Source organism: Schistocerca serialis, chromosome 10 (assembly GCF_023864345.2).
Source record: "Schistocerca serialis cubense isolate TAMUIC-IGC-003099 chromosome 10, iqSchSeri2.2, whole genome shotgun sequence".
Lineage (NCBI taxonomy): Eukaryota > Metazoa > Arthropoda > Insecta > Orthoptera > Acrididae > Schistocerca > Schistocerca serialis.
Window position 1 is genome coordinate 251,551,549 of NC_064647.1, and position 27,134 is coordinate 251,578,682.

At 46.7% G+C, this 27,134-nt stretch overlaps 1 protein-coding gene across 1 annotated transcript in view; it reads right to left on the minus strand.

Annotated features, from left to right (window-relative positions):
- The window catches only part of LOC126424733 (pinopsin-like), a 173,983-nt gene that overhangs the window by 48,201 nt on the left and 98,648 nt on the right, over positions 1 to 27,134 (minus strand). Inside the window, exons 3-4 of the mRNA XM_050087452.1 lie at positions 16,433 to 16,628; positions 4,849 to 4,981 (exon numbers count right to left, since the gene is read on the minus strand). Of these exons, the coding sequence (XP_049943409.1) occupies positions 4,849 to 4,981; positions 16,433 to 16,628 (329 nt within the window). The remainder of the gene's footprint in view (positions 1 to 4,848; positions 4,982 to 16,432; positions 16,629 to 27,134) is intronic.

Genomic DNA, 27,134 nt, shown 5'->3' on the forward strand with positions numbered 1-27,134 from the left:
GTGCACCCTATTCATGGGTCCGTAACTGATGAAGTATTTGCAGTGTATTGTTTTTATTTATTTATATTTCTTTCCTTTGCGAACAGTTTCGGGACGGTGGCCCTACCATCAGGCTCTCGTTCTTGTAATCAGCGAAGCTGGCGACGGCCCAGCCCCAGAGCCGGCACTCGTCACAAACTCTGACTGCGCCCAACGATGACGACGCCACGCTCGGTGACGGTTTTGCTAATTAGAAGAATGAGACTCTGAGAACGGGGCTGACATCCCAGAAATAGTGGCACAGAAACGAAATGTGGATAGAATAAAACAGAGCGTGCATCCACGTCAGAGAGGATGGAACTTCATACTGATAAATAGTCCCATACTGCCAAGTTCTGAGTAAATTTTACTCGCTGTTCTACATCTACATGATTAATCTGCAGTTCACAGTTAAGTGCCTGGCAGAGGGTTCATTGAACCACCATCAAGCTACTTCTTTACCGTTCCACTCTCAAACAGCTCGCGAGAAAAACCAACTCTTAAGTCTTTCTGTGCGAGCTCTTATTGCTCTTATTTTATTGCACTGATCATTACTCCCTATGTAGGTGGCCGCCAACAACCTATTTTCACTCTGAGGAGAAAGTTGTTGATCGAAACTTCACGAGCAGATCCTGCCTCTCTTTTAATGATTGCCACCCCAATTCGCGTATCATATCCGTTGCATTCTCTCTCCTATTTCGCTATAGTACAAAACGTTCTGCCCTTCTTTGAATTTTTTTTAATGTCCTGCGTCGATCCTATCTCATTCGGATCCCATACCTCACAGCAATACTCCAGAAGATGACGTACGAGTGTATTGTAGGTGGTCGGTTTAGTAGATCTGTTGCATTTCCTCAGTGTTCTGCCAATAAATAGTAGTCTTTGATTTGCTTTACCCACAACATTATCCATGTCATCGTACCAGCTAGAGCTATTCGTAACCGCAACCGTAAGTATGTACTTTATTTTACAGTCTTTAGATTTGTACGGTTTATCGTGTAGCCCAAATTTAGCAGATTCCTTTTGCTACTCGTGTGGATGACTTCACGCTTCCCAGTATTTAGAGTAAATTGACAGTTTTTGCTCCATACAGATATCTTTTCTATATTATTTTCCAATTCGTTTTGATCAATTGCTGATTCTATAAGAGGGTAGATGACAGCATCATCTGCAAACAATCTGAAAGGCCGCTCAGATTGGCTCCTCACTTTGCGTCAGATAAGACGAACTGTGACTTCTCTGACAGAAAATCACAGATTCAGTCGCTTAACTGAGACAATATTCCATAAGCACGCAATTTCATTAGAAGTCGCTGGTGACGTACAGTGTTAAAAGCCTTCTGTAGATCTAAAAATGTGAAATCAGTTTGACATTCTCTTTCGATAGCTCTCATTACTTCGTGAGAATGAAGAGCTAGCTGTCTTTCACAAGAACGATATCTTCTGAATTCGTGTTGGCTGTTTGTCAATAAATCGTTTCCTTCGAGGTGGCCCACAATGTTCGAACGGAGTGTACGTTCCAGAATCCTACTGCAAATCGCCGCAAAAGTCAAACACCCTCTCAGTCCGTGAAATTTCGTTTCGTTTGCTCCTTCCTTTCAGGATACTTCGTCTTGTGTGTGTGAGGCAGTCTATATTAATCAGACTATTTTATTAACAATCTATGAAGATAGAATGAAGGCTTTCACGACCGGATGGTGCTGTTGTTGATAATCCTTCCGGATTATATGGCCGTTGTCCATGGAATACTTCTGTGGGTACTCAAACAAAGAAATTAATAGAGTTTTAAGACCTAATTACAGCAGGCCAAAGGACAAGGATGGTACATAGCAATGAAAGAACACGGTGTCTTTACCTTTCATTAGTAAGGTTACAGATCGAATCGGCAAAATTTTGCTGAAACGTAAAGTGAAACCGGTATTCAAACCTACCAGAAAAATGGGACAAGTTCTTCGTTCTGTTAAAGATAGAAGGCTACCATTATCATCTAGCTGTGTGTATAAAATTCCGTGTACCTGTGGCAAGGTCTATATTGGTACTACGAAAAGAAGTGTGAATACGAGGGTAAAGGAGCATAAAAGTCTGTGCCGACTGGGTAAAATACACTCCTGGAAATGGAAAAAAGAACACATTGACACCGGTGTGTCAGACCCACCATACTTGGTCCGGACACTGCGAGAGGGCTGTACAAGCAATGATCACACGCACGGCACAGCGGACACACCAGGAACCGCGGTGTTGGCCGTCGAATGGCGCTAGCTGCGCAGCATTTGTGCACCGCCGCCGTCAGTGTCAGCCAGTTTGCCGTGGCATACGGAGCTCCATCGCAGTCTTTAACACTGGTAGCATGCCGCGACAGCGTGGACGTGAACCGTATGTGCAGTTGACGGACTTTGAGCGAGGGCGTATAGTGGGCATGCGGGAGGCCGGGTGGACGTACCGCCGAATTGCTCAACACGTGGGGCGTGAGGTCTCCACAGTACATCGATGTTGTCGCCAGTGGTCGGCGGAAGGTGCACGTGCCCGTCGACCTGGGACCGGACCGCAGCGACGCACGGATGCACGCCAAGACCGTAGGATCCTACGCAGTGCCGTAGGGGACCGCACCGCCACTTCCCAGCAAATTAGGGACACTGTTGCTCCTGGGGTATCGGCGAGGACCATTCGCAACCGTCTCCATGAAGCTGGGCTACGGTCCCGCACACCGTTAGGCCGTCTTCCGCTCACGCCCCAACATCGTGTAGCCCGCCTCCAGTGGTGTCGCGACAGGCGTGAATGGAGGGACGAATGGTGACGTGTCGTCTTCAGCGATGAGAGTCGCTTCTGCCTTGGTGCCAATGATGGTCGTATGCGTGTTTGGCGCCGTGCAGGTGAGCGCCACAATCAGGACTGCATACGACCAAGGCACACAGGGCCAACACCCGGCATCATGGTGTGGGGAGCGATCTCCTACACTGGCCGTACACCACTGGTGATCGTCTAGGGGACACTGAATAGTGCACGGTACATCCAAACCGTCATCGAACCCATCGTTCTACCATTCCTAGACCGGCAAGGGAACTTGCTGTTCCAACAGGACAATGCACGTCCGCATGTATCCCGTGCCACCCAACGTGCTCTAGAAGGTGTACGTCAACTACCCTGGCCAGCAAGATCTCCGGATCTGTCCCCCATTGAGCATGTTTGGGACTGGATGAAGCGTCGTCTCACGCGGTCTGCACGTCCAGCACGAACGCTGGTCCAACTGAGGCGCCAGGTGGAAATGGCATGGCAAGCCGTTCCACAGGACTACATCCAGCATCTCTACGATCGTCTCCATGGGAGAATAGCAGCCTGCATTGCTGCGAAAGGTGGATATACACTGTACTAGTGTCGACATTGTACATGCTCTGTTGCCTGTGTCTATGTGCCTACATCTACATCTACATCTACATTGATACTCCGCAAGCCACCCAACGGTGTGTGGCGGAGGGCACTTTACGTGCCACTGTCATTACCTCCCTTTCCTGTTCCAGTCGCGTATGGTTCGCGGGAAGAACGACTGTCTGAAAGCCTCCGTGCGCGCTCTAATCTCTCTAATTTTACATTCGTGATCTCCTCTGGAGGTATAAGTAGGGGGAAGCAATATATTCGATACCTCATCCAGAAACGCACCCTCTCGAAACCTGGCGAGCAAGCTACACCGCGATGCAGAGCGCCTCTCTTGCAGAGTCTGCCACTTGAGTTTATTAAACATCTCCGTAACGCTATCACGATTACCAAATAACCCGGTGTGGTTCTGTCAGTGTGATCATGTGATGTATCTGACCCCAGGAATGTGTCAATAAAGTTTCCCCTTCCTGGGACAATGAATTTACGGTGTTCTTATTTCAATTTCCAGGAGTGTAGATAAATCGGCCGTTGCGGAACATGCACTTCAGTCCGGTGACCATGTAGTTAAGTTTTCTGAAACTACAGTTTTAAGTGCTACCACGAACTATTATCCACGACTGTATAGGGAGGCTATTGAAATTTATAAACATGATGATAATTTTAATAGAAAAGAAGAGGCCTTGAAATTAAGCGAGATATGGACAGTGGCGTTACAGAATCGATAAGTGATTTTTATCTATGACGGACTATTATGGATAGTTACATTTATCTTTGACTAGTTTTCTCTCTGCTACTATGTGCGAGCTAGACCACGCTCACTTTGCTCGGTATTTAGGCCGCTCTCCGACGCCCGACTCGTCAGTCGGCAGGACTCAATAGGACCAGCCATACCTCTGAGGATGTCCAACGTAGTATTGGACGAAACGTTAGGAATAGAAGTATTCCGTGGACCACGGAGGAATTATCAACAATAATCTATGAAGATATCTGTGGGAAATATCCGTATCATCAAACTGCTATTTAGTTTCGTCTCTTACTCCAGTTCGTAACAGTTTGCCAGCAGAGAACAGTAGAGATCCACACCCGCATTGATGCCGTTGGAAAAAAGCAGGTTTAGCCCCTCGCTATCCTACTTAGTCTTTTGCACTCCTAATTACAATAGCTAAGGTTTATGCCAGTTTTTTTGTTTTCTTGTTGTTATATCATGATAGACTCCGTTATCTGAGAGCATACAACATGAATTTACAAACAATTGTAAATTAATTTCGCCCGTAAAATATATTTGTTCAGAATATGACATCATTGTTCTGATCATTTTGTACTAATTAGTTTTGCTGCAAATGATGTATTTCAAAAGTTAGTCTATTTCAAAGTTTTCGATCTAGGAAGAATTCATAAAAATGCAGATACACTGGAAACGAAAGCGTCTGAGGTGCAGCGCGGGCAGCGCCGGCCTCACCTTCTTGAGGGTGCGGACGATGTTGAGGTAGGAGAAGCTGATGACGGCCACCGGCACGACGAGCCCCATGGCGAACAGGAAGACGATGTAGGAGGTGGCGCCCAGCGTGCGGCTCTCCCAGTTCACCGAGCAGCTGCGCAAAAAAAAAAAAACCACATCCAGTCTCTCTAACAGGCTGTAGTCAGGCGTAACTAGTCGCTCTGTGTAGAGGCACTAGGTGTGGTATATGAGATGGTATATGGCCACGTCCCATACGGCGTCCGTCACACGAGTAACTTACTGCCGACCGTAATTACTGTTCTTGCTATTTTCAGTCGAGACCAGATCCATTGCCCCAATATATGTTATACATATACAAGGAATTGAATAGGGGAAATGGAAAAATTCAGAGTGCCATTTATTCGCAAAATGCCTTTTCAGTCCTACAGCGTTGCCGGTACTCTAATGCTGTATTTCTGCCCTGGTGTTGCCACGAATAAAATTTAGTTTCTCACTATCAATTCCAACTTCCTTGCCGCTGTCTTGTCAAAACGGAAGCTTTCGAGACCGCGGCTGTGTGCGAAATACGAGCCGATTTTTACGAAGAATCAAACAGCAGCCAGCCACAGCTGATAACGCTCTTTACTTACAGAAATAGCGCCGTTACATTCTGCGAACTGATAGCTTCATAGTGAAACAGCTGCTCAGTTTTGTATTACATATGTTTTGTTTACATTAGTTGTTGAAAAAACAGCTAATATCTAAAAAATATCATTCCAGCTAATATCTAATTTAAACAACTCTCGGTAAAAGATAAACATGAACACCCTTCTGAAGACAAACCTGTCGTTTCGAATCCGGTAACGACGCCATTTGTGTGAGTAAACACTTTACTGACAGTGGCTGATTGCCGTTTTCTTCCTCTCCTGTTGGCACTTACAGCCAGTCGGAACTTGGAACGACTCAGTTTCCTAGTGTAGCACTTACAACAATTAGTAAAAATATTTATTTTCTAATATGTCTCGTTAATTTTTTTGCAGTAGTGCGGTGAGCAGCATAATTCTGTGATGTCACGCCACCTTCCCAATTTTTTCGGTATAAATAACTTACGTGCAAACAGACATACTTGATGCTATTTTGTCTAAAACTGACATGGTGAGACCGTGGCTGTGCACAATTCATGTAGGTTAATTCTTACGAAGAAGAAAACAGCAACCAGCCACTAATAATACTGCTATTTATTTAGGTAAATACCGCCGTCACCAGTTTCGAACTGGCAAGTTCATCATCAGACAGCTGTTCACATCATTTTCAACTTACAATTTACGTTGCCCTATGTAGGGCAACAACACACCAAAAATACTTCGCCACAGCGGAAAAATAAAAATCGAAAACGGAGGATAATGTAAAGTGTATCTTGAGAATCATGTGAACAGCCGTCTGATGATTAACTTGCCAGTTCGAAACCGGTGACGGCGCTATTTAAAAAATGGTTCAAATGGGTCTGAGCACTATGGGACTCAACTGCTGAGGTCATAAGTCCCCTAGAACTTAGAACTACTTAAACCTAACTAACCTAAGGACAACACACACATCCATGTCCGAGGCAGGATTCGAACCTGCGACCGTAGCGGTCGCGCGGTTCCAGACTGTAGCGCGAGAACCGCTCGGCCACCAGCGGCCCGCGGCGCTATTTACCTAAATAAATAGCAGTATTATTAGTGGCTGGTTGCTGTTTCCTTCTTTGTAAGAATTAACCTACATTAATTAGACATACTTGAGGTTTCTACAAATTACTACATACGTTGTTGTTTGGCTCTCCTGACAAATGTCAGATTTGGCACCTGCAATGTTCTCCAGTTTCCACTATTAAATTGATGTCTACGAATATAACATATGTAATACAAGTTACTAATTTTATACTGTATCTCAATAATGGAAGGCTAAATTTCCTTCTCGCCGATAGTTTTTGAATTATTAAGGCAAAATTTTAAAGATACACCAAAAGACCTGAAATTTTGCATGTAGGAGTAACTCAAAATTTCGGTCAAATCAGTTCCTTTAGAAATGATTTTTATTTCTTATTTCATTGCTTAGACAACCTTGGCTCACGGAAAGTATTCGATTTTGGACCTGACCCTGCAGCACAGACATCATGTTAATTTCTTATGAGGCTGTACGAAGCAGCAGTATTGTAGAGCGAGTAATCTCCCTGCACTAGATACCATACACTGAGGTGACAATAGCCACGGGACGCCTCCTACCGCCGTGTCGGACCTCCTAATTCTCGGCGTGGTACGGACTCAACAAGTCGCTGGAAGTCCCTGCAGAAATACTGAGCCATGGTGGGTCTACAGCCGTCCACAATTGCGAAACTGTTGCCCGTGCACTCTTTTGCGCATGAACTGGCCTCTCTATTATGTCCCGTAAATGTTCGACGAGATTCGTGTCGGGCGATCTCGGTGGTCAAATCATTCGCTCGAGTTGTCCAGAGTCTTATTCAGGCCAGTCGCCAACAAGTGTGGCGCAGTGATATGGCTCACTGTCATCCATGAAAATTCCATCGTTGTTTGGCAGACAGGAAGTTCATGAAAGGCTGGCAGTGAGCTTCGCGGGATCTGCGCACACTCGAACCCCGCCATCAGCCGTTACCAAATGAAGTAGGGAATGACACGACCACGGCTTTCCAGTACTCCAGGATCCGACTCGTGTGCTGATAAGCCCAGTGAAGCCGCAGCAGGCGATGTCGTGCAGTCACCACGAACAGCCTTGTCGGTCGCCTGCTGCCACAGTCCGTTAACGCCTCATTTCGCTGCACTGTGCTGACGGATACCTTCGTCGTACACCCCACTTTGATTTATGCGGTCAGTTGAAGATTGTTGCTTGTCTGTTAGGACTGACAATCCTACCCAAATGCCGCTGGTCTCGGCCGTTAAGTGAAGGTTCAAATGGCTCTGAGAACTATGGGACTTAACATCTATGGGCGTCCGCATCTCGTGGTCGTGCGGTAGCGTTCTCGCTTCCCACGCCCGGGCACCCGGGTTCGATTCCCGGTGGGGTCAGGGATTTTCTCTGCCTCGTGATGACTGGGTGTTGTGTGCTGTCCTTAGGTTAGTTAGGTTTAAGTACTTCTAAGTTCTAGGGGACTGATGACCATAGATGTTAAGTCTCATAGTGCTCAGAGCCATTTGAACCATTTTGAACCATCTATGGGCATCAGTCCCCGAGAACCTAGAACTACTTAAACCTAACTAACCTAAGGACATCACACAACACCCAGTCATCACGAGGCAGAGAAAATCCCTTACCCCGCCGGGAATCGAACCCGGGAACCCGGGCGCGGGAAGCGAGAACGCTACCGCACGACCACGAGCTGCGGACGTTAAGTGAAGGCCGTCGGCCAGTGTCTTGCTCGAGGTGACAGGTAACGCCTGAAAGTTGGTACTGTAGGCGCACTGTTGACACCGTCGACCTCGGAAGATTGAATTCCCTATTTCGAAAACGGAATGTCGAACTATAAGAATATACAGCCTACAGTTGCAGGTTAACTTTATCGTCTACGTAGGTTTCAACGTTAGTAATAACGTCTTCTTCAGAACATAAAATATTATTTAAATGTTTGCTAAAACAAGCCATGTCCTAAGTCAACTTTATAAAACTTGATGCATAACCGTAAGTTTTTGTCACTTCTATTAAACAAGCTGTAGCTGTAGAGACTCTAGTCACACGACGAGGCCCATACAACGGGCTTAAAGTGAATTTGCTGCAGCTTGTTTAATAGAAGTGACAAAACCTTATGGTTATGTATCAAGTTTTATAAAGTTGACTTAGGACATGGCTTGTTTTACGCAAACATTTAAATAATATTTCATGTTCTGAAGAAGACGTTATTACTAACGTTGAAACCTAGGTAAACGATAAAGTTAACCTGCAACTGTAGGCTGTATATTCTTATATAAAGAATATCAGTTGCTGTCGCTGCATAAAAATGTTAAAAATTATGACTGTCCAACTACCATTCCGCGTTGAAACACTGTTAATTGACGCCGTGCGGCCATAATCACGTCGGAAACGTTTTGGTACGAACCACCTGACTGTAAATGGCAGCTCCGCCGATGCGCTGCTCCTTTATACGTTGTGTACGCGACACTACCGCCCACGTGCACATGTGCATATCGCTATCCCGTGATTTTTGTCACCTCAGTCTAATCGCTCCGTTAAGAGTGTACTACTCGCTTCGGGTCAAGTTAGACGGTGTGCAATTTTGGAGCTGGGGATAATGCGACCTACCATTGGAGAAATAACTGGTTTATGTCCCAGTCGGCTGAACGGAAGCAGACCATAAAACATGGGTCGAAGTAAACACGTGACAGAATAGGAGATAGTAGTTACCGTATCTGAACGTGCCGCAGACTTCACTGTGAATGTGAATGAAGTTTCCGGGCTTTTTGATGTCTCAATGTGAACTGTCCAACGTGTCTACGGGGAATGGTGTACCAGTAGCAGCCACGTAACAAGTCTGGGGAACAGATCCTGACCGACGGGGACCAACGACGAATGAGGCGCGGTGTCCATGAAAAATGATTTTAAGAAACTCGACAAATGTTGGTGCTGTCATTGAATGCACGTCCGTGTAAACGTGCTTTGGAGGGAACATTTTGCTAGGAATGGACAGTTGGTCTTGAAGGGGTCGAAAACCACAGAAACTGTACAGTAAGTGACTGCAGGTGTGGAGTCACCATTTCGTCTGTTTCCAGATGCTGCGAGGCGCCGAGTGCACCGGTGGCGGTCAGTGAGGCGGCGGTAAACATCTGCCTGCAGTCTGTCTGTGCAGTCTGTGTGTACTTCGCTCGTTCGGGTTACCTAGAAGGTAAACCGTGATGTGTATTTCAACGTCTTTGGTGACCAAGTATTGCACCTTCTTCTGCACTTCGTGAGGGGTACGCTGTGGACACTTCGGTCTGCGAAAACGGGAACAGCCCGAGTCCACTGGGCTTCTCGCATGCGTACACTCTCCAGTCAAAAGAATCTGGTCATCCGTGCGGAATTGACCACCAGATGTCACGGGAGACCGACTTGCTCTACTTCAATTCTTTTATCTTGGCGGCTCGCGCGTGCCCGCCTAGACGCGGGAGATTGCTGCGTTGAAAGTTGTACGCGCCAAGAGAAGCGGCGCCATAGTATAGCTCGCAAACTTACGTTTAGAGGGGAGCGCACAGTTTATGGAGTAAAGCCACCACGGCCACATTAACCCTTTCGCTGCTTCAGAGACGTGCTCCCCGCATTCCGCGATGTGCGCGATTTTGTCATCACTGCACTGCTCCCCTGTGCAGACACATGGTGTTCCGACTGCTTTGACATACTTATCATTCGATTTCACAAAAACTATTTGACCCAAAAATTTGATTTTTACACATCTTCTTGACTGATACCTTCCCCCCATAAATGACTTAATTTTGTTTCGATGTTCAACGCAGTTATTGTGCAGCATTAAATGTAGTGAACCATTGCACGAAATTTTGAAGAGTTTGTAAAAATCCACAGCGTATACTTTCCGTACGGTCGATTTTGGTTGCCACTAGAAATTTCAAAAAATTACATTCAAACGAATAAAATTCATGAAGTAAGACACTTCGATATTGTTTTTAAATAAAGAAAATATCAAGCAACGAACGAAATTTGAACTCGGAACCTTCTGCTTAGTAACCAAACACTTTAACCGTTACGCTAACGCAGCTCGCCGTTCGACAGATATACTGGAGTACTTTAAACAGTCACGCAAAATACCGACAAACACTGTTGGTATGACTATGAATTACTCACGTTTCGTCGAAGTACAATAGGATATAAACAATTACCGCTGTTCTTTATTTCGAAAAAGCGGTTGGTGAGAATGAATTTCCTTGCTATCGCCTGAATTAGGAGGTTTATTGCTTGTTTGGTTTAATTAATTGATAGAATATGAAGCAGTTGGTATAAAGAATGCTTTTTCCAAACTTTCTTTTATAGAAAGTCTGCTATCAAGACATTGCTTTTGTTCAATTACTTTATTTATGACTGCACTGCAGTCGAGTTCTGGCAACGTCGTTCTCTATTCATTGGCTGACTGTGTTTTGTGACGTCAGATGCGCAGAACGAACCTAAACTCGGTCGCCGTCATAAATGACGCACAGTTTAGTATAAAAGGAGTGGGGGGGGGGGGTAGGGGGGAGGAGCACTGTCCACTGTACAGGCAGCAGCCACAGCTGCAGGGTGGGTCGTGCAGGAGAACGTGCACCAGTCACTGGGTGCCCGCCGGCTAATAAGCCCGTCGGGGACATTTCAACACTTCTAATAGTGCCCGACACGATTGTTGGTGATGTGCTGGTGAAGTGCAGATGGGAAGGGGAAACCAAACCTAAACGAGGACTGGACACAACTAGTGTACTGACGAACAGGGGCCGTCGGCCATCGTGGAGAGTGCCTGTAAAACATCGCGTCAAATCGGCGGGTGGAATCAGTCGTGAGTCGCCAAGTGCTACCAGGACTGCAGCCGTCACAGTGACTGCGGGCAGAGAGTTAAAATGAGAGCGGTCCAGTGGTCGAGTTGCTCCTCTTAGACCACGGGTTTCTGTTGTCAGTGGTGAGCGACACTTGAGGTGGTGTAAACAGCGACGGGCACTGGACACCAGGCGACTGGAAACGAATGGTTCGGAGCGACGAAGCGTGCCACGCCCTGTGCCGAGCAGGCGGAGGCGTCCGGGTTTACCGAATGCCCGGAGAACTTCACCTGCCACAGTGTGTACTGCCAACAGAGAAGTACAGAAGAGGAGGAGGTGGTTCTAGGGTGCGGGGGCGAATTTTCTGGTTAGGGTGGATTCCTCTCATTTCTCTAAATGATATGAACACACTCTACAGCATTGTGTACTGCGTATAGTGGAGCAAGGGTTAGGCACGATGACTGTTTGCATCGTCACAGCAGGGCAGCCAGTCATAAAGCAGCACCGGGGAGACAAGTATTTGTGGACAGTGGCACTCCTGAAATGGATTCGCCTGCCCAGAGTCCCAACATGAAACCAGTGGAGCACCTCAGGACGTCCGTCGACTTCACTCCAGACCGGAGCGTCCAACATCACTGCCTTCCCTCGTTTCGGCTCTTCAGGGGGAATGCGCCGTCACAGACATTCAGACACGTCACTGGCAGTGTACACAGCAGAGTTTAAACGGCCGTAACGGCAGAGGGTGTACTCATGCACACCCCACGTCAGTGTCCACCAACAGGTCTCTGGATACTTTTGATCGGTCAGAGTACCTGATTTGCCGAACGCTCAGCCAGCCTCGACTTGCCCGCTAAACTGCCCGGTCTCACTCCCAGAGAATATGACGTACGGCCGAGGCTGTATGGAAGAGCTTGCGAAACATAGCAGTCATCGTGCCTGCCACTTGCTAGCTCTGTGGGACGTGACTGGACGTTGTACACCTCAGGAAACTCGTGGACTCGGTTTCTTGCCGATATGCGACCATCACCACGGCTGGGGGCGGTGTCACACTGTGTTAGCGCGTCTACTGAGGCTGCGTCGCGACTGCTTAGTTTGGACGCCACACAGAATATTCACGTGTCTGTCAGAGTAAGCACAGACATCCGTAGGGCTTTGCATTAATCTTTTGGCGATGTATCTGGGAATAAATATACAACCTGTCGCTTTTTTTCTGATTTTAGATACTTTTTATTGTACCACGCACTAGTTATCAAGCCACTGCAGGCTTATCTTCAGATGCAGGTGTCATACAGGGACATTGTAATGTGGATCGAGTGGACATACAGTATGCGGAGATGCGACTGGTGAGAATTACGGAAATTTACTAATGCGCAACGAAACTTTTATGAAAGGGAAATGGTGTTACGTTTTTGGTACTTACAGTGCACTGCCTCGTAGTATTCACACTAAATGCATTCCCATGATGTACATTATCAGCCCTACACACAAATGTAGACAGTATTTAGCTGCATATGGTTTCACAAGTATTCAATGAATGTAAACATTGGATGTAAATACAAAGAATATATTTACAATAGATGTAACATTTTCCTACATCATGATTTTTGGCCGGAGATGCATTGTACAACAAAACAAATATACTTTTATCCATGTTGGATCTTGTCAAGTTCACAGCCCTTAATGATAGTTGGTGAATGACGCAATCAGCCACAGATATTGGAATGTATTGTGAACCAGGTGACGTACTATGTAACATTTGGGATTACTCTCGTATTTTTCCACTTGGCTCTCCATTGTATAGTGTCCACAGCTCCACTTGTGACGCTACAATGCAGTCCTTGCTATGAAATTTTTCGCTTACTTAACACATGAAACTGTTTGTATATGATGTATTGTCTAGTGTAAATATGTATTGTAAATACTATGTTCAAATTATGTAATACTTAACACTGGCAAGCCAGGGCATACTTAGTTAACGTTGAAGTCAGAGAGATTGTTTTCTCGTGCCTCTGGGCGCGGGAGCGCGCCAGCGGGCAGTAGTAGCAGTGACGCCGTGCTCGGAGTAAGACGTACAGTCGAGTGCTGCTAGTCCTAGCTGTGTTACATCTAACGGCCAGTGTGTGGATCTGAGTACGACGGGAAAGTAATGGTCGGCATATCTGGAAGCATTGCCGGCAAGTTATTATGGATTAATGGGCATAGTGCTGAAGAAACGAGGGCTTAAATGTGAAGCGCACTGTGGGCCCAAGTCGCAACGGTAAAAGCCCGCTGCCACATTGTGTCGCCGCCGTGGACTTCCGTCGATCCACCGACAACGAGGGAAGTAAGATCTATGTAATTTTCGTAAGATAAAGTTGTAGAAGGTTTGCCACTGACTGTGCTTTTCTCTGAAGTTGTCAATCAATAACAAACACTTTATAATCAAAGTGTTGTAGTTACATTCCACCCGACAATAACATCAAGTAGGTTCCTTCCGATCCTTACCTTATCGAACCGAGTGTGTCACGCTATTATCAAGAGAAAATATGTTAATTATCAAATTATTTGCATAGACGGTGAAGAGTAAGTCTCAGACTGGTTACCATAGTTAATTGTTGCACTTGATAAGCTTATGCCAACCGTAGTAACTTAATAATAGACTGAAGTAATAATTTTGATTATTAACATTTATTTCAATGCATATTCAGCTGAAATTAGTTCAAGGATATTTCATGAAACTATAGAGCTCATTGCACCTGACAATCCCCCAATTAATGAATTATTATCATTCAAAACATAGTTAATCAATTATTGGCAATATATATCATTATCAGCAGATTAAACTGTGCAAAGTACCTAATCTTAAAGACAGAATGACAGTCCATTATTCAAAATCTCGATAGATTTGTGTTGTCAGTAGCTGACAAAAATTATGAACAAAATAATTATCAAAATACTCATTGAAAGTTAACCATTAATGTTTAAGTGAAGTTAGATTGTTATGACATTGTCTTATATGACTACTGAGCCTGACACAGAACTTACGTAAAAGTCCCCGTTCCACCTGGTGCGCTACAAACAGGTAAACTTTATTTTTGACACAATTATTCACGTACTTAACAGTACTGTCGCTCTTCAGTTGAGCTGGCGACCGATATTTTTTATTGCTTTTACAACTTGATCATTTCTTTCGGCAAAATTTCCACTGGCAAAATTTATTTCCAAATTATTTCCATTATTCCATAAACCGATCGTTATTAAATGAAATTACTCATTCAATAACGATCAAGTTATAACGTCTCCTGTTTCCCACGGAATAATCATTATTTACTTCGGATTCGGATGCCATATCCTGACGCGGGTCAAAATTCATAATTCACAGTCATTGTCAACTAGCAATTTCGCAAATCCTGTGAAGCAGGGGGGTGTTATACACTCACTATCTCCAGATGACAACATGGCAATATGCAAACTCAAATAACAACAGTGAACTACAAATACAAATTGGCACTCGATAACTAAGACTGTAGTAAGCGGAACACCAACACTCGAGACAGAAACGGCACCAACCCAGCACTTGGCCGCAGCTTGCAGCCACTCTGGTCCCCAGCCTCCCCCGCTCTCACCTGATGTTGGCCGCCTCGTGCATGTAGTCACCATAGCCTACCCCGATCTCACCTGATGTTGACTGCCTCGTGCCCATAGTCGCCCCAGCCTCCCCCGCTCTACATCTACATCTACATCTATACTCCGCGAGCCACCTTACGGTGTGTGGCGGAGGGTACTTATTGTACCACTATCTGATCCCCCTTCCCTGTTCCATTCACGAATTGTGCGTGGAAAGAACGACTGCTTGTAAGTCTCTGTATTTGCTCTAATTTCTCGGATCTTTTCGTTGTGATCATTACGCGAGATATATGTGGGCGGTAGTAATATGTTGCCCATCTCTTCCCGGAATGTGCTCTCTCGTAATTTCGATAATAAACCTCTCCGTATTGCGTAACGCCTTTCTTGAAGTGTCCGCCACTGGAGCTTGTTCAGCATCTCCGTAACGCTCTCGCGCTGACTAAATGTCCCCATGACGAATCGCGCTGCTTTTCGCTGGATCATGTCTATCTCTTCTATTAATCCAACCTGGTAAGGGTCCCATACTGATGAGCAATACTCAAGAATCGGACGAACAAGCGTTTTGTAAGCTACTTCTTTCGTCGATGAGTCACATTTTCTTAGAATTCTTCCTATGAATCTCAACCTGGCGCCTGCTTTTCCCACTATTTGTTTTATGTGATCATTCCACTTCAGATCGCTCCGGATAGTAACTCCTAAGTATTTTACGGTCGTTACCGCTTCCAATGATTTACCACCTATGGCATAATCGTACTGGAATGGATTTCTGCCCCTATGTATGCGCATTATATTACATTTATCTACGTTTAGGGAAAGCTGCCAGCTGTCGCACCATGCATTAATCCTCTGCAGGTCCTCCTGGAGTACGTACGAGTCTTCTGATGTTGCTACTTTCTTGTAGACAACCGTGTCATCTGCAAATAGCCTCACGGAGCTACCGATGTTGTCAACTAAGTCATTTATGTATATTGTAAACAATAAAGGTCCTATCACGCTTCCCTGCGGTACTCCCGAAATTACCTCTACATCTGCAGATTTTGAACCGTTAAGAATGACATGTTGTGTTCTTTCTTCTAGGAAATCCTGAATCCAATCACAAACCTGGTCCGATATTCCGTAAGCTCGTATTTTTTTCACTAAACGTACGTGCGGAACCGTATCAAATGCCTTCCTGAAGTCCAGGAATACGGCATCAATCTGCTCGCCAGTGTCTACGGCACTGTGAATTTCTTGGGCAAATAGGGCGAGCTGAGTTTCACATGATCTCTGTTTGCGGAATCCATGTTGGTTATGATGAAGGAGATTTGTATTATCTAAGAACGTCATAATACGAGAACACAAAACATGTTCCATTATTCTACAACCTGATGTTGGCCGCCTCGTGCACGTAGTCGGCCCAGCCTCCCCTGCTCTCAACTGATGTTGGCCGCCTCGTGCACATAGTCGCCACAGCCTCCCCTGCTCTCACGTGATGTTGGTCGCCTTGTGCACTTAGACGCCCCAGCCTCCCCCGCTCTCACCTGATGTTGGCCGCCTCGTGCACGTAGTCGCCCCAGCCGAGCAACGGCGGCGCCGTCAGCAGCAGCGAGTACAGCCAGATGGCGGCCACCAGCAGCGCGGCGCCGCGCCGCGACAGCCGGCGCGCCTGGAACGGCCTCGAGATCATCACGTAGCGCTCGAACGCCAGCACCGTCAGCGTCGCGATGCTCGAGATGCCTGCGGCACACAGGGGGTCGCGCGTCAGCAGGCGGCCGTCAGCGGCAAGGGCAGCAGCAGAACCGAGAAAAACGTACACACACCGCAACACCACCAGCTCTGTACATCGCTATTACCATTAAACACTGCGGTAATGTAAGGTTGTCCGGGCACTCGCCGAGCCCAAACCCTACTGTCACATTGCACACTATGTGACGTCACTCATCACCCCGTATCACTCACTTCCTGTCATCCAGTGGCCAGTTCTTACACACAAACTCACCTGTTGCTTAGCATTGACTACAGAAACGTGTGAAAGAAACTGTCTCGGTCTTCCAGCCGCGTCAATTCGAATAAAATCCTCGAGCTTTCGATGGATATCTCCGGCACCGTCGTCAGGAGTTCACTGACTGCTCGGGCTGCTCTGGTTTCTCGCTTATATACGCATGATGACATCATCATCAGCCAATTAGATCGATCCAATGTGGCGCGAGCGCGTAAGTCGACCCGGGCAGCTAGTGGAGCTATTGTCCGTGGCAGCACCTGTGACGTCAGGTGGCGCCAGGTGCAGGCACCACGTTTGAAACTGCCACTCCCGCGTCGTGCCTCTGTCTCTGCTTTCTTTCGATGTCCAACGTCCGTCCCCATACCCTGCTGAGTGTGTATCCCTGGTCTCTAAAAAATGGTTCAAATGGCTCTGAGCACTTTGCGACTTAGCTTCTGAGGTCATCAGTCGCCTAGAACTTAGAACTAATTAAACCTAACTAACCTAAGGACATCACACACATCCATGCCCGAGGCAGGATTCGAACCTGCGACCGTAGCGGTCGCGCGGTTCCAGACTATAGCGCTTGTAGCCCCTTCGTTTTATACGGCGCTTGTGCTCAGTACAACGCTCCGCAATCGTGCGAATTGTCTGTCCGATATACATGCTGGTACATTCACAGGGTACACCATACACGCCGGACACTGAGCAATGTCGTCTTTAACAGGGCGCAACATACCTCGTATATTGGGGGCGGGACGGAACAACTGGTCTTAGCCCATCTTTCTATAGCAGACGTCCTAACTTACTGCTAGTTGCTCCACAGTATGGCAGGAATACAGTCCGTTTGGCCTCTTCTACTGATTCACCTGGTGTCTTTCGTAGGGGCCCTTAAAAACGTTTGCGATGTCTCTTTTGCTGTATCCACTTTCCACGAAAACACATTTTAAGTTCTGCAAATAAGACTGTAGGTGGTGGTCGTCAGAGAAAATCTTGGCTGTATGAACCAACGTGTTTAAAGACTGCAGACTGCAGACTGCCACCTGAAGATGCTGAAGTGCACTGGCGCCCGACCACAAGGCGGCCACACCTGTTGCTGGAGTGAAGGCACGCCGCAACATGAGCCGGATGAAGCAAAAGAAGAAACGCAACCGTGACGAAGATTCCGACGAGAGGACAACTTCCAACTCACCCTGGCAGAAGTAGGAAAGGCGCGATCCGCTCACTCTACAACACACCGGAGTACGATGCTCCGTGAATTTGCGTAGCGTAGCGTAGCACCGGCAGTCAGTGAACTCCTGATGACGATGGCGGAGATGGCCATCAAAAGCTCGAGGATTTTATTCCAACTGGCGCTGCTGGGAAACCGAGTATGTTATATTCATGTATGTCGCCGAGAAAGACTCCGAGGACATACAGCAACGTGTGATTTATGGGGAGCTCCCCAACAGTTCTACACCGTTCTCCTACACACGGTCATTGTGCTAGCTGAACTGCGGATAATAGCGCATTGAAACTCGTCCCGAGTGATTCCTTTTGCTGATTTTGAGACTGTTTGTGCAGCCACCGTCTGCAGTTTTCGACGGTCCCCGTCTGTCAGTACGTTAGCTCTGCCTGGTCTCCGCTTAGCTGCGTTTCATACTTCACGTTTCCACTTCACAGTCACGTCATCAACAGTCGACTTGGGCAGCTTTAGGAGGGTCGAAATGTCCCAGTGGACTTGTCAGTCTCGTGGCGTCCAGTGACTGTTCCGGCCGTCACGAAAATAACCACCTCAGCGTTGTCTCACAGCATTGCCAGTTAGTGGTAATCTCAAACGTTAGAAAAAATTCCGAAAAAAATATTACACACGAATATTTTTAGTCTACAGTATGACGGAATACTTTCCAAAAGAAAATTTTGCCTGTTGCTACGAAAAAAAAAACAAATAAAAAATTGACGTTACGAGAAATTTCGAAGAAAAATACATTAATTTTTTATTTCAGCGTACTGACAGAACAGAACCAGTTACACATTTTGACTGAAAAATATATGTTAACATTGTCAAACTTTATACATGCGTGGTACATTTTTTTCTGTGAAAACATAAAACTTTAACGAGATAAAAAATAAAGTACCGTAAGTGGTGCAAAACTGCTCATTAAGTGTAATGACAGGTGTCGTCATTGGCAAATTTCCGTTCTGTTGGACCCCGTAAAAACTTACACCGAAAGAGTTGTTGAGAAAAGTATAAAATTAATTTTGCTAACACCTGAGACATCACTATTGCGTCGTATCACCTATGAACGAATTTTATTTGTGAGGAACTCGTTGCGTGGCTGCGCTCCAGTACTTGGGTATCTGCACCGGAATGTCTGTTCCGACTGTTCTCCTTAATCGTGCTTAAAATGGTTCTAAGCACTATGGGACTTAACATCTGAGGTCATCAGTGCCCTAGACTTAGAACTACTTAAACCTATTAACATAAGGACATCACACACATCCATGCCCGAGGCAGGATTCCAATCTGCGACCGTGGTTCTGACCACTATGGGACTTAACATCTATGGTCATCAGTCCCCTAGAACCTAGAACTACTTAAACCTAACTAACCTAAGCACACCCAGTCATCACGAGGCAGAGAAAATTCCTGATCCCGCCAGGAATCAAACCCGGGAACCCGGGCGCGGGAAGCGAGAGCGCTACCTGGCGACCACGAGCTGCGGACCCTGCGACCGTAGCAGCAGCGCGGTTCCGAACTGAAGCGCCTAGAACCGCTCGGCCACAGCGGCCGGCTTCGCCTTAATTCGACCGAGAATATTCTACACGTCCGGAAAAGTTTTTATTTGCAGTTCTTTTCGCCCATTCGTCAGTAGACCCATCATCCAGATCTCCGATATCCACTATTCGAAACTAACTGCAGGTACTCTCAGGCCACTACTTGCGTTGAAGGCGAACAAAATATATTTGGGCGTCGATTTTGGGAAACACAAGGTTCATCAAAGTATACTACAAGACTATTGCCCTGAGCAGACCATCAGCGCATTGCACACAGAACTTCGTCTTCGTTGTTGCAATTTTTATGTATTTCATTAAAAATTTTCGTCCATTATTACGCTTACTGAACCTAAAAGTGTGTGAGCGGACAAGTCAAAGGGCGGACGACTCTGAGCTACAATATTTTCTTTTTTTTTTTGCCGAGATCACCCTGTATTTTTCTAGCCATAGGGTACGCTCATCTGTTGTAATAGCTAAATCAAGTTCTGGGATCTAACTTTTTGTCAAAATCGTTAACTTCCATAGATTGCGTTTACTTTTGTATCCTTTCCTTAGAGAACCAAACCACATGCTCATATCTAGAGATGCTATCAAGTTTACTGCACTGTCAATAAAGAATACAGTCGATTCTGAAATACCACGATATTTTGTAGTCATTTTATGAACTTGCGCAAAATTTGTACTGTTGTTGGTTGCTTCACTGTTGGCCAGATCAGTGTAAAGCAGTACATTTGATACTAAAATTTTACATTATTTTCGAATGTCTTTTCGCCCTTTACACACACCGACTGGAATAGCTGTACTTGTAGGCCGTTGCTGCTGCATTATGCTCACTACCTGACACACGTCAATGCACCGAGCGAAACAGCGTGTGCCGCCCATCAGCTGCACTACTGACAATCTGGCAATGAAGTACGGACTGCGCGAATCACGGCGGCTAGCGGCTGTGGACTGCAGCTGGCTGTGACCCCGAGGTCTCTGCCTTCGTGACGGCCGCTGTGACTCATCCTCCACCGACAACACGTCACTCTCCCCTCCCCACCTCCTTCTGTACTGGCGGGTTCGTCCCCATGCCCCCCCCCCCCCGCCCCCCTCGTCACGTCTATTGGACAGTTCCGCATTACGCAGGTGTATCACGTAGTGAGTACGCTGCCTGTTCTATCGCCCCGATCTTATACCGACACTACATGCCTTACTAGTGGCCATTACGGACCAGTTAAGTGGTTTATAAGCAACCTATTAGTAAGCTCACAAGAATTTCACACGAGGCTGTCAGTGAACTGAAGCCTTGCGTCACAAGTCCGTCTATGTGCTCATTCTCGTGCGTATCCCTACACTCTGTGGTCGTGTCAGTATTGTCAGCTGAAGTGTACAGACCACATAACAAGTGAACTGAACTCAGTTCATGTGGAACCATCGTCTCAACGTGCTCATTTTCCATTTTCAAAAATCAGAACAAAAAAAAAGTGTACAGGTATATACCTTTTGCTAGTCATTTGTTTGGAAGAGCATATCACAAAATTCAGTTACTCTACTTTTGCACTATAATTCATTGCGGACCTCACAGAGAAATAAATCAGTTCCCTTAATACATCAGTTGAATAGATTAACTTGTTTTCATTCACAAATCTGATATTATGGTAAATATCTAGGGGCTCATCTTTCAGTTCTAAAGTATTTATGCACAAAATCTTATTCGTTACAAGTAATACGAGCTTCTCAGCCAGTATAATATAGCGTGCGTGCAGGTAGAGTTCAATAGGACTAGGTACTTCTTTGTAATGTATTCCAATTTACTTAATTATTAAATGTATAAAATTATTATTATGGATAATAATAGTAATAGAATTACAAAGCCGGCCGGTGTGGCCGAGCGGTTCTAGGCGCTTCAGTCTGGAACCGCGTGACCGCTACGGTCGCAGGTTCGAATCCTGCCTCGGGCATGGATGTGTGTGCTGTCCTTAGGTTAGTTAGGTTTAAATAGTTCTAAGTTCTAGGGGACTGATGACCATAAATGTTAAGTCCCATGGTGCTCAAAGCCATTTGAACCATTTTTAGAATTACAAAGATTATCTGCCTATGTCTTAATAAGGTCATGTTAAGTACTGGTGCTGGCTATGATAATAGTAATAATAATAATACCACCACCACTACCCTCTCTAACAACAGTTCTAGCAGTACTGGACACCAAAAGATCGTGAGGAAGATCCCAGCAGAGGGATCGAAACGTCGAATATTATAGAAGAAACATGACGCGGCTTAATAACCCAGAAGATTTTAACTTCGGTGACAATGGCCACGAAAGCCTGCAGACTTCATGACAATAAAATTGATAATAACAGCAGTGGCAGTATAAAACTCAAAAATTAATGAAGACTAAGCGCATAAAACTGACATTTGGCGAAACAGGTTTTGAGAGCAACAGGCATTCAGGTGAACTGCCCCAGACAGTACCTTTACGAAATGAAGATGTCCAGGCTAAAGGTGAAAACAAGGGTACGTAGTGGTTTCTAAACGCGCCTTTTACCCCGTAATTAGGGTAGGCGCTCTGTTTCTATAGCAGATACGTCATTAGCGATCTTCTCAAAGCTGGGTGTGTGTTAATGATCTCTGATACAACGAGAAAAATCAATTAAAAGTCGGGTCCCTGCTTAGAGAGCGCAGGTGTGCCGTAGAGTGCAACTGGCCCATGGAAGCGGCTGTTCCAGCTGTGAAGGTGTGAGGCACGTCTGAGGCAGTATAAGCCGTGAGGTGCTGTACACGGTACAGCGGGCACAGTCCGAGGGAATCTCTGTGTTATATCCTAGCCAGTAATGCCACCCGAGCCCGCTGCCAAAAGGTTGGCAGCATCAAAGTCCGGACGCCGTCCGCATAAGCAGCGCCAGCGAGACAGGAAATCGCCCCAAGTCTGCGCGCGCCACCGCTGGCTTCTGGGTTCTTAAGCGCTGGAGTCGCGAGCGCTAGGACAGTTCTGTATTCGCCGCTCAGTTGTATACTCGCCACCGAATTGTGCACTTGCTAGTCAGTTGTGTGTTCATCGCAGCAGAGTTGTTGTTTGTCGTCAGCCGACGCTGACCTAGCCGCTCCGACTCGAACTAGACAGATTTCTGTAGACACGGAGTTCACTACTGTGTTTCTGTATCTTTGTTAATGAAGATAAGTACCGACTTTTATTTAATCAGAGTGTTTGGGTTTTCATCTTTCTGTTCACTGTTCCAGCGGACCGGTCGGCCCGCTATTAAGAGTGTGGCGGTGACTTCGTAAGCCGTTTCTACAGCGAATTGTTTGTCGCTACGAACGCCGCCACAAAACTCTGCCCTTGGCTGCATGTATCTAGGATATCTGTGCAGGCAAGGGCGGAATATGAAATAAACGCCGAATGTCTACATTTACATACATACTCACAAATAGATCGGCGGAAAAACGACTGTCTAAATGCCTCCGTATGAGCTCTAATTTCTCGTATCTTATGTTCGGTGTCCTTACGCGAAATGTATGTTGGCGGTAGTAGGGTCGTTCTGCAGTCAGCTTCAGATGCCGTCAATTTTCTGATTAGTGGCCCTCGAAAAGAATGTTGCCTTCTCTCCAGGAATTGCCATTTGACTTCCCGACACTTGTATATTACTTGAAACTGCCAATTCCAAATCTAGCAGTCAGCCTCTGAATTGCTTCGATGTCTTCCATCAATCTGACACATGCTCGTTCCATCTAATATCGCTTTGCAGCGTTACTCCCAGATATCTAAACGACGTGACTTTGTCGAGCAGGACACTGCTAATGGTATACCGGAACATTATGGCTTTGTTTTCCCTTACTCATCTGCGTCAACTTACATTTGTCTACCTTTGGAGGTAGCTGCCATTAATCGTACCAACTAGAAATTCTTTCTGGTATCTGGTATTGTCCTACAGTGACTCATCTTCCCGTACACCACAGCATCATCAACAAAGAACTGCAGACTGCTGGCCGCCCTGTCCATCAAGTCATTTACGTACGTATAAAGTAATAGCGGCCCGATTACAGTTCCCGTAGCACTTCTGCCGATACCTTTGTCTCTGATAAACACTCACCTTCGAGGACAATATACTGGCCTCTACTATTTCAGAAATCTCAGACGCACTCAGATACCTGGGAGCCTATTACGTATTTTCGCCCCTACATTACCAGTCTGCAGTGGGGTACCATGTAAAATCGTTTTCGGAAATCTAGAAATATGGAACCTGCCTGTTGCAAGCTGAGTTTCACAACAGTGATGCTTTCTGAAACCTTGTCGGTTCATGGACATAAGCTTTTCGGTCTATAGGAAATTTGTTAAGGTCGAACTGAAAATAGATTTAAGAATTGTGCAGCAAACCGATGTTAAGGATACTGGTCTGTCATTTTGCGGGCTCGTTACTTTACCCTTCTTACATATGTGGGTCGCCTGCGCTTTTCTCCTGTCGCTTGGCGCTTTGTGCTGGCCGAGGGATTCGCTATGAATGCAGACTAAGTGAGGCACCAGTGCTCTTTGTAAAACCGAACTGGGATTCCGTCCCTACCTCACTACTTATTTGATTTCAACTCCTTCAATTGTTTCTCTACGCCGTGGCTGCTTACTACGACGCCGTCCATACGGGAGGCTGTTCGATGGTCGGATGACGGTGTAGTTGTACGATTCTCCTGCGCGAAGAATTTCTGAAACGCAGAATTTGAAACTTGGGCTATCGTCGTGCTATCTTGAACTCCCACACCAGACTGCTCAACGAGTGACTGGATAGAAGACTTACACCCGCTTAACGATCTTACACAGGACCACCACAGTTTCCTCGGGTTCTCGGCCACATCTTTTGCTAAGGTATGACGGTGGTTGTTGTACACTTCGCGCATTGACCTTTTCACAGACGCACGAATCTCTACACCTACATCTAATAATATTTGCCTATCTTCATTTACGCTCTCTCTTTTAAACTCAAAGTGCAACGGCCTCTGCTGCCTCAGCATTTCCGGAATTTCGTTGCTAAGCAACGGCACTTTACTGCGAATAACAGAGTAATGACGTACATGTAGATGTCGGTGTTTTCCGTTCTTCATGCACTTACCCAGGACGTACTTCTCCAGTGCATGACTGACAATCCGTTTAAACATTGCCAATAATTTGTCTACGTTCTTCATACTGGAAGTAAATAATAATTTTATCTTGAAATTCTTCCACGCGTCCACTCGTACACAGAAGAAGGAAGCAAGCTGCCTAACGCGGCGTGATGTGTCCACTGACGTACGCGAGATTAGACTGACTGGCTGAGCGAGCTGCTCTCATCTGTTACTTTCCCCTCTTTGGGGAAGTGTGAGGGGGAGTTTGTAGCCTTTCGGCTTTTACTCCCCTGTGTACGTGTGTGTGTGATTGTATCTGTATTTTTTTTGGTGTCTGTGAAATGTGATGATTGTTCTGTTTGTGTCTGGTACTTGCCGGAGGTTGGCGAGATGATTTGTGTTATGGGGGGGGGGTAAGGGGGGGGGGGTAGCAGGATTAGGGATTTGATATTGGGATTTTCTCTTCGACTTAGTCGTCGAAGATCGTCATGGGGCGCTTGTGCTTGTCGCGGGACATGTCATGCCGACCTAGGGAGTGAATGAGGGCGTTTCCTAACCTGGAAGAACCCTCATAGAAGGCCCTTGCCAGATCTTGGAAACGCTCTCTGAGGAGTGGGATTTCAGCTGCGGCGTGCAGATCGTGTATGGGGAATCCAAGAGGTAAATGCAGCGCCCTCCCGACGGTGTGGTTTGCAGCCTCTGGAGTTTGTCCAGGTGCTGCTTCGCCGTGTATCCCCAGACAGGGCACGCATACTCCATTACTGGCCGGATCAGGGCCTGATACACGTTCACTCCTACTGATCAGGGAAGGGAGCTGGATGAGCTGAGGATTGAGTACAGGATGGACATTCTGGCACAGACCTTCCTGTGGCCTCGTCTATGTGGCGTTTTCACGTAAGACGAGAGTACAAGGTTACGCCAAGGTACTTGGCGGTTCTGAGCCTAGGGAGTTGGCTTCCATTTAGGCGAAGGTGGGGGGGGGGGGGCGTTGAGGAGGTTCGCGCCTTCCGAGCCTACGGGTGATTAGTAAAGCCTGCGTCTTTTCGATGGCGATATACCAGCGACGGGTCCAAGTTTCTGTGTCATCTAAAGCCCTTTGGAGCCTATGGATGACCAGGTCCTTATTCGCATTGCTCGTGTAGAAGGCTGTGTCGTCAGCGTATAGTGCGGTGTGCACCAGGGGGGTCGTTGGAGTGTCTGCAGTGTACAGACTGTACAAAACGGGCCCCAGGACAGATCCCTGTGGCACCCCGGCACGAATACGCCTTTTGGTGGAGGTGGCTGTATCTACTTTGACGGAGAAAGTTCTATCCGTGAGTGCTCGCCTCCCGCAGCTCCACACGCGATCACCACACAGTACGACTGGCACCGAGCGACTGGCTGACCTTTTTTTTCGTTATTGTTATTTTTCACCTTATACAAAGGTGGGCTGGCAGCGGATAAATCTATTCCGCTCTTCAGCCACAAGTATTGCAGTAAAAGAGAAAATGAAGATAGAAAAGTAACAGATTGGTGGTTAAAAGAACAGTAGACACAAAAAATAAAAAAAAGACGAAGCCGTTCAAACTCAACGAATAAACACCAAAAACTGTCGGCACTGCATACAAACACTGATGACTTAGACGGTACAAGTGAATGAAGGAGCGTGGCAGCGAAAAACACCAAATCACAACACGATGGCACACACACGAAAAACTGATGGCGATGATCTCCAGCGCGCAAATGTCCACTGAACGTGTGCGAGTCTGGGGACCTGCCAAGAGGGGAAGAATGGGGTGGGGGAGGGAGATGCCAATGACAGAGGAGATGGGAGGAGGAGTGGAGGGACAGGGGTAGGGGAAGCAGGGGGGAGGAGTGGGGAGAGAGGGAGGAGGGAGGGAAGGGGGAGAGAGAGGGTGCTCATAGGAACAAACACAGGAAGAGGGAGGGAGGATCAAAGTTGGTAGGAGGGGTAGATGGGAAAAGGGCATCATCAGGGAGGGGGAGCTGGCGGAAGCCACCTTGGGAGAGGGTATGGAGAGTGAAGAGATGGAGAGCAGGTGGGACGTGGAAATACAGGCGCGGCAGCGGGCGGGGGTGGGAGAGGATGGGAGAGACCAGTGGGTGAGTTTATGGGAGGTGTAGAGGTTCCGTATCCGTTCGAGGAAAAGGAGGAGGTGGGGGAATGGAATGAGGTCGTACAGGATCCGCGTGGGGGAGGGGAGACAGATGGGATAGGCGAGGCGAAGAACATGGCGTTCAAGGATCTCAAGGGATTTGTAAAATGTAGGGGGAGCGGATATCCAGGCAGGGTGGGCGTAGCAGAGGATAAGGCGGATGAGGGATTTATAGGTGTGGAGAATGGTGGAAGGGTCCAGACCCCATGTACAGCCAGAAAGGAGCTTGAGGAGATGGAGTCGGGAGCGTGCCTTGGCTTGGATTGTCCGGAGGTGGGG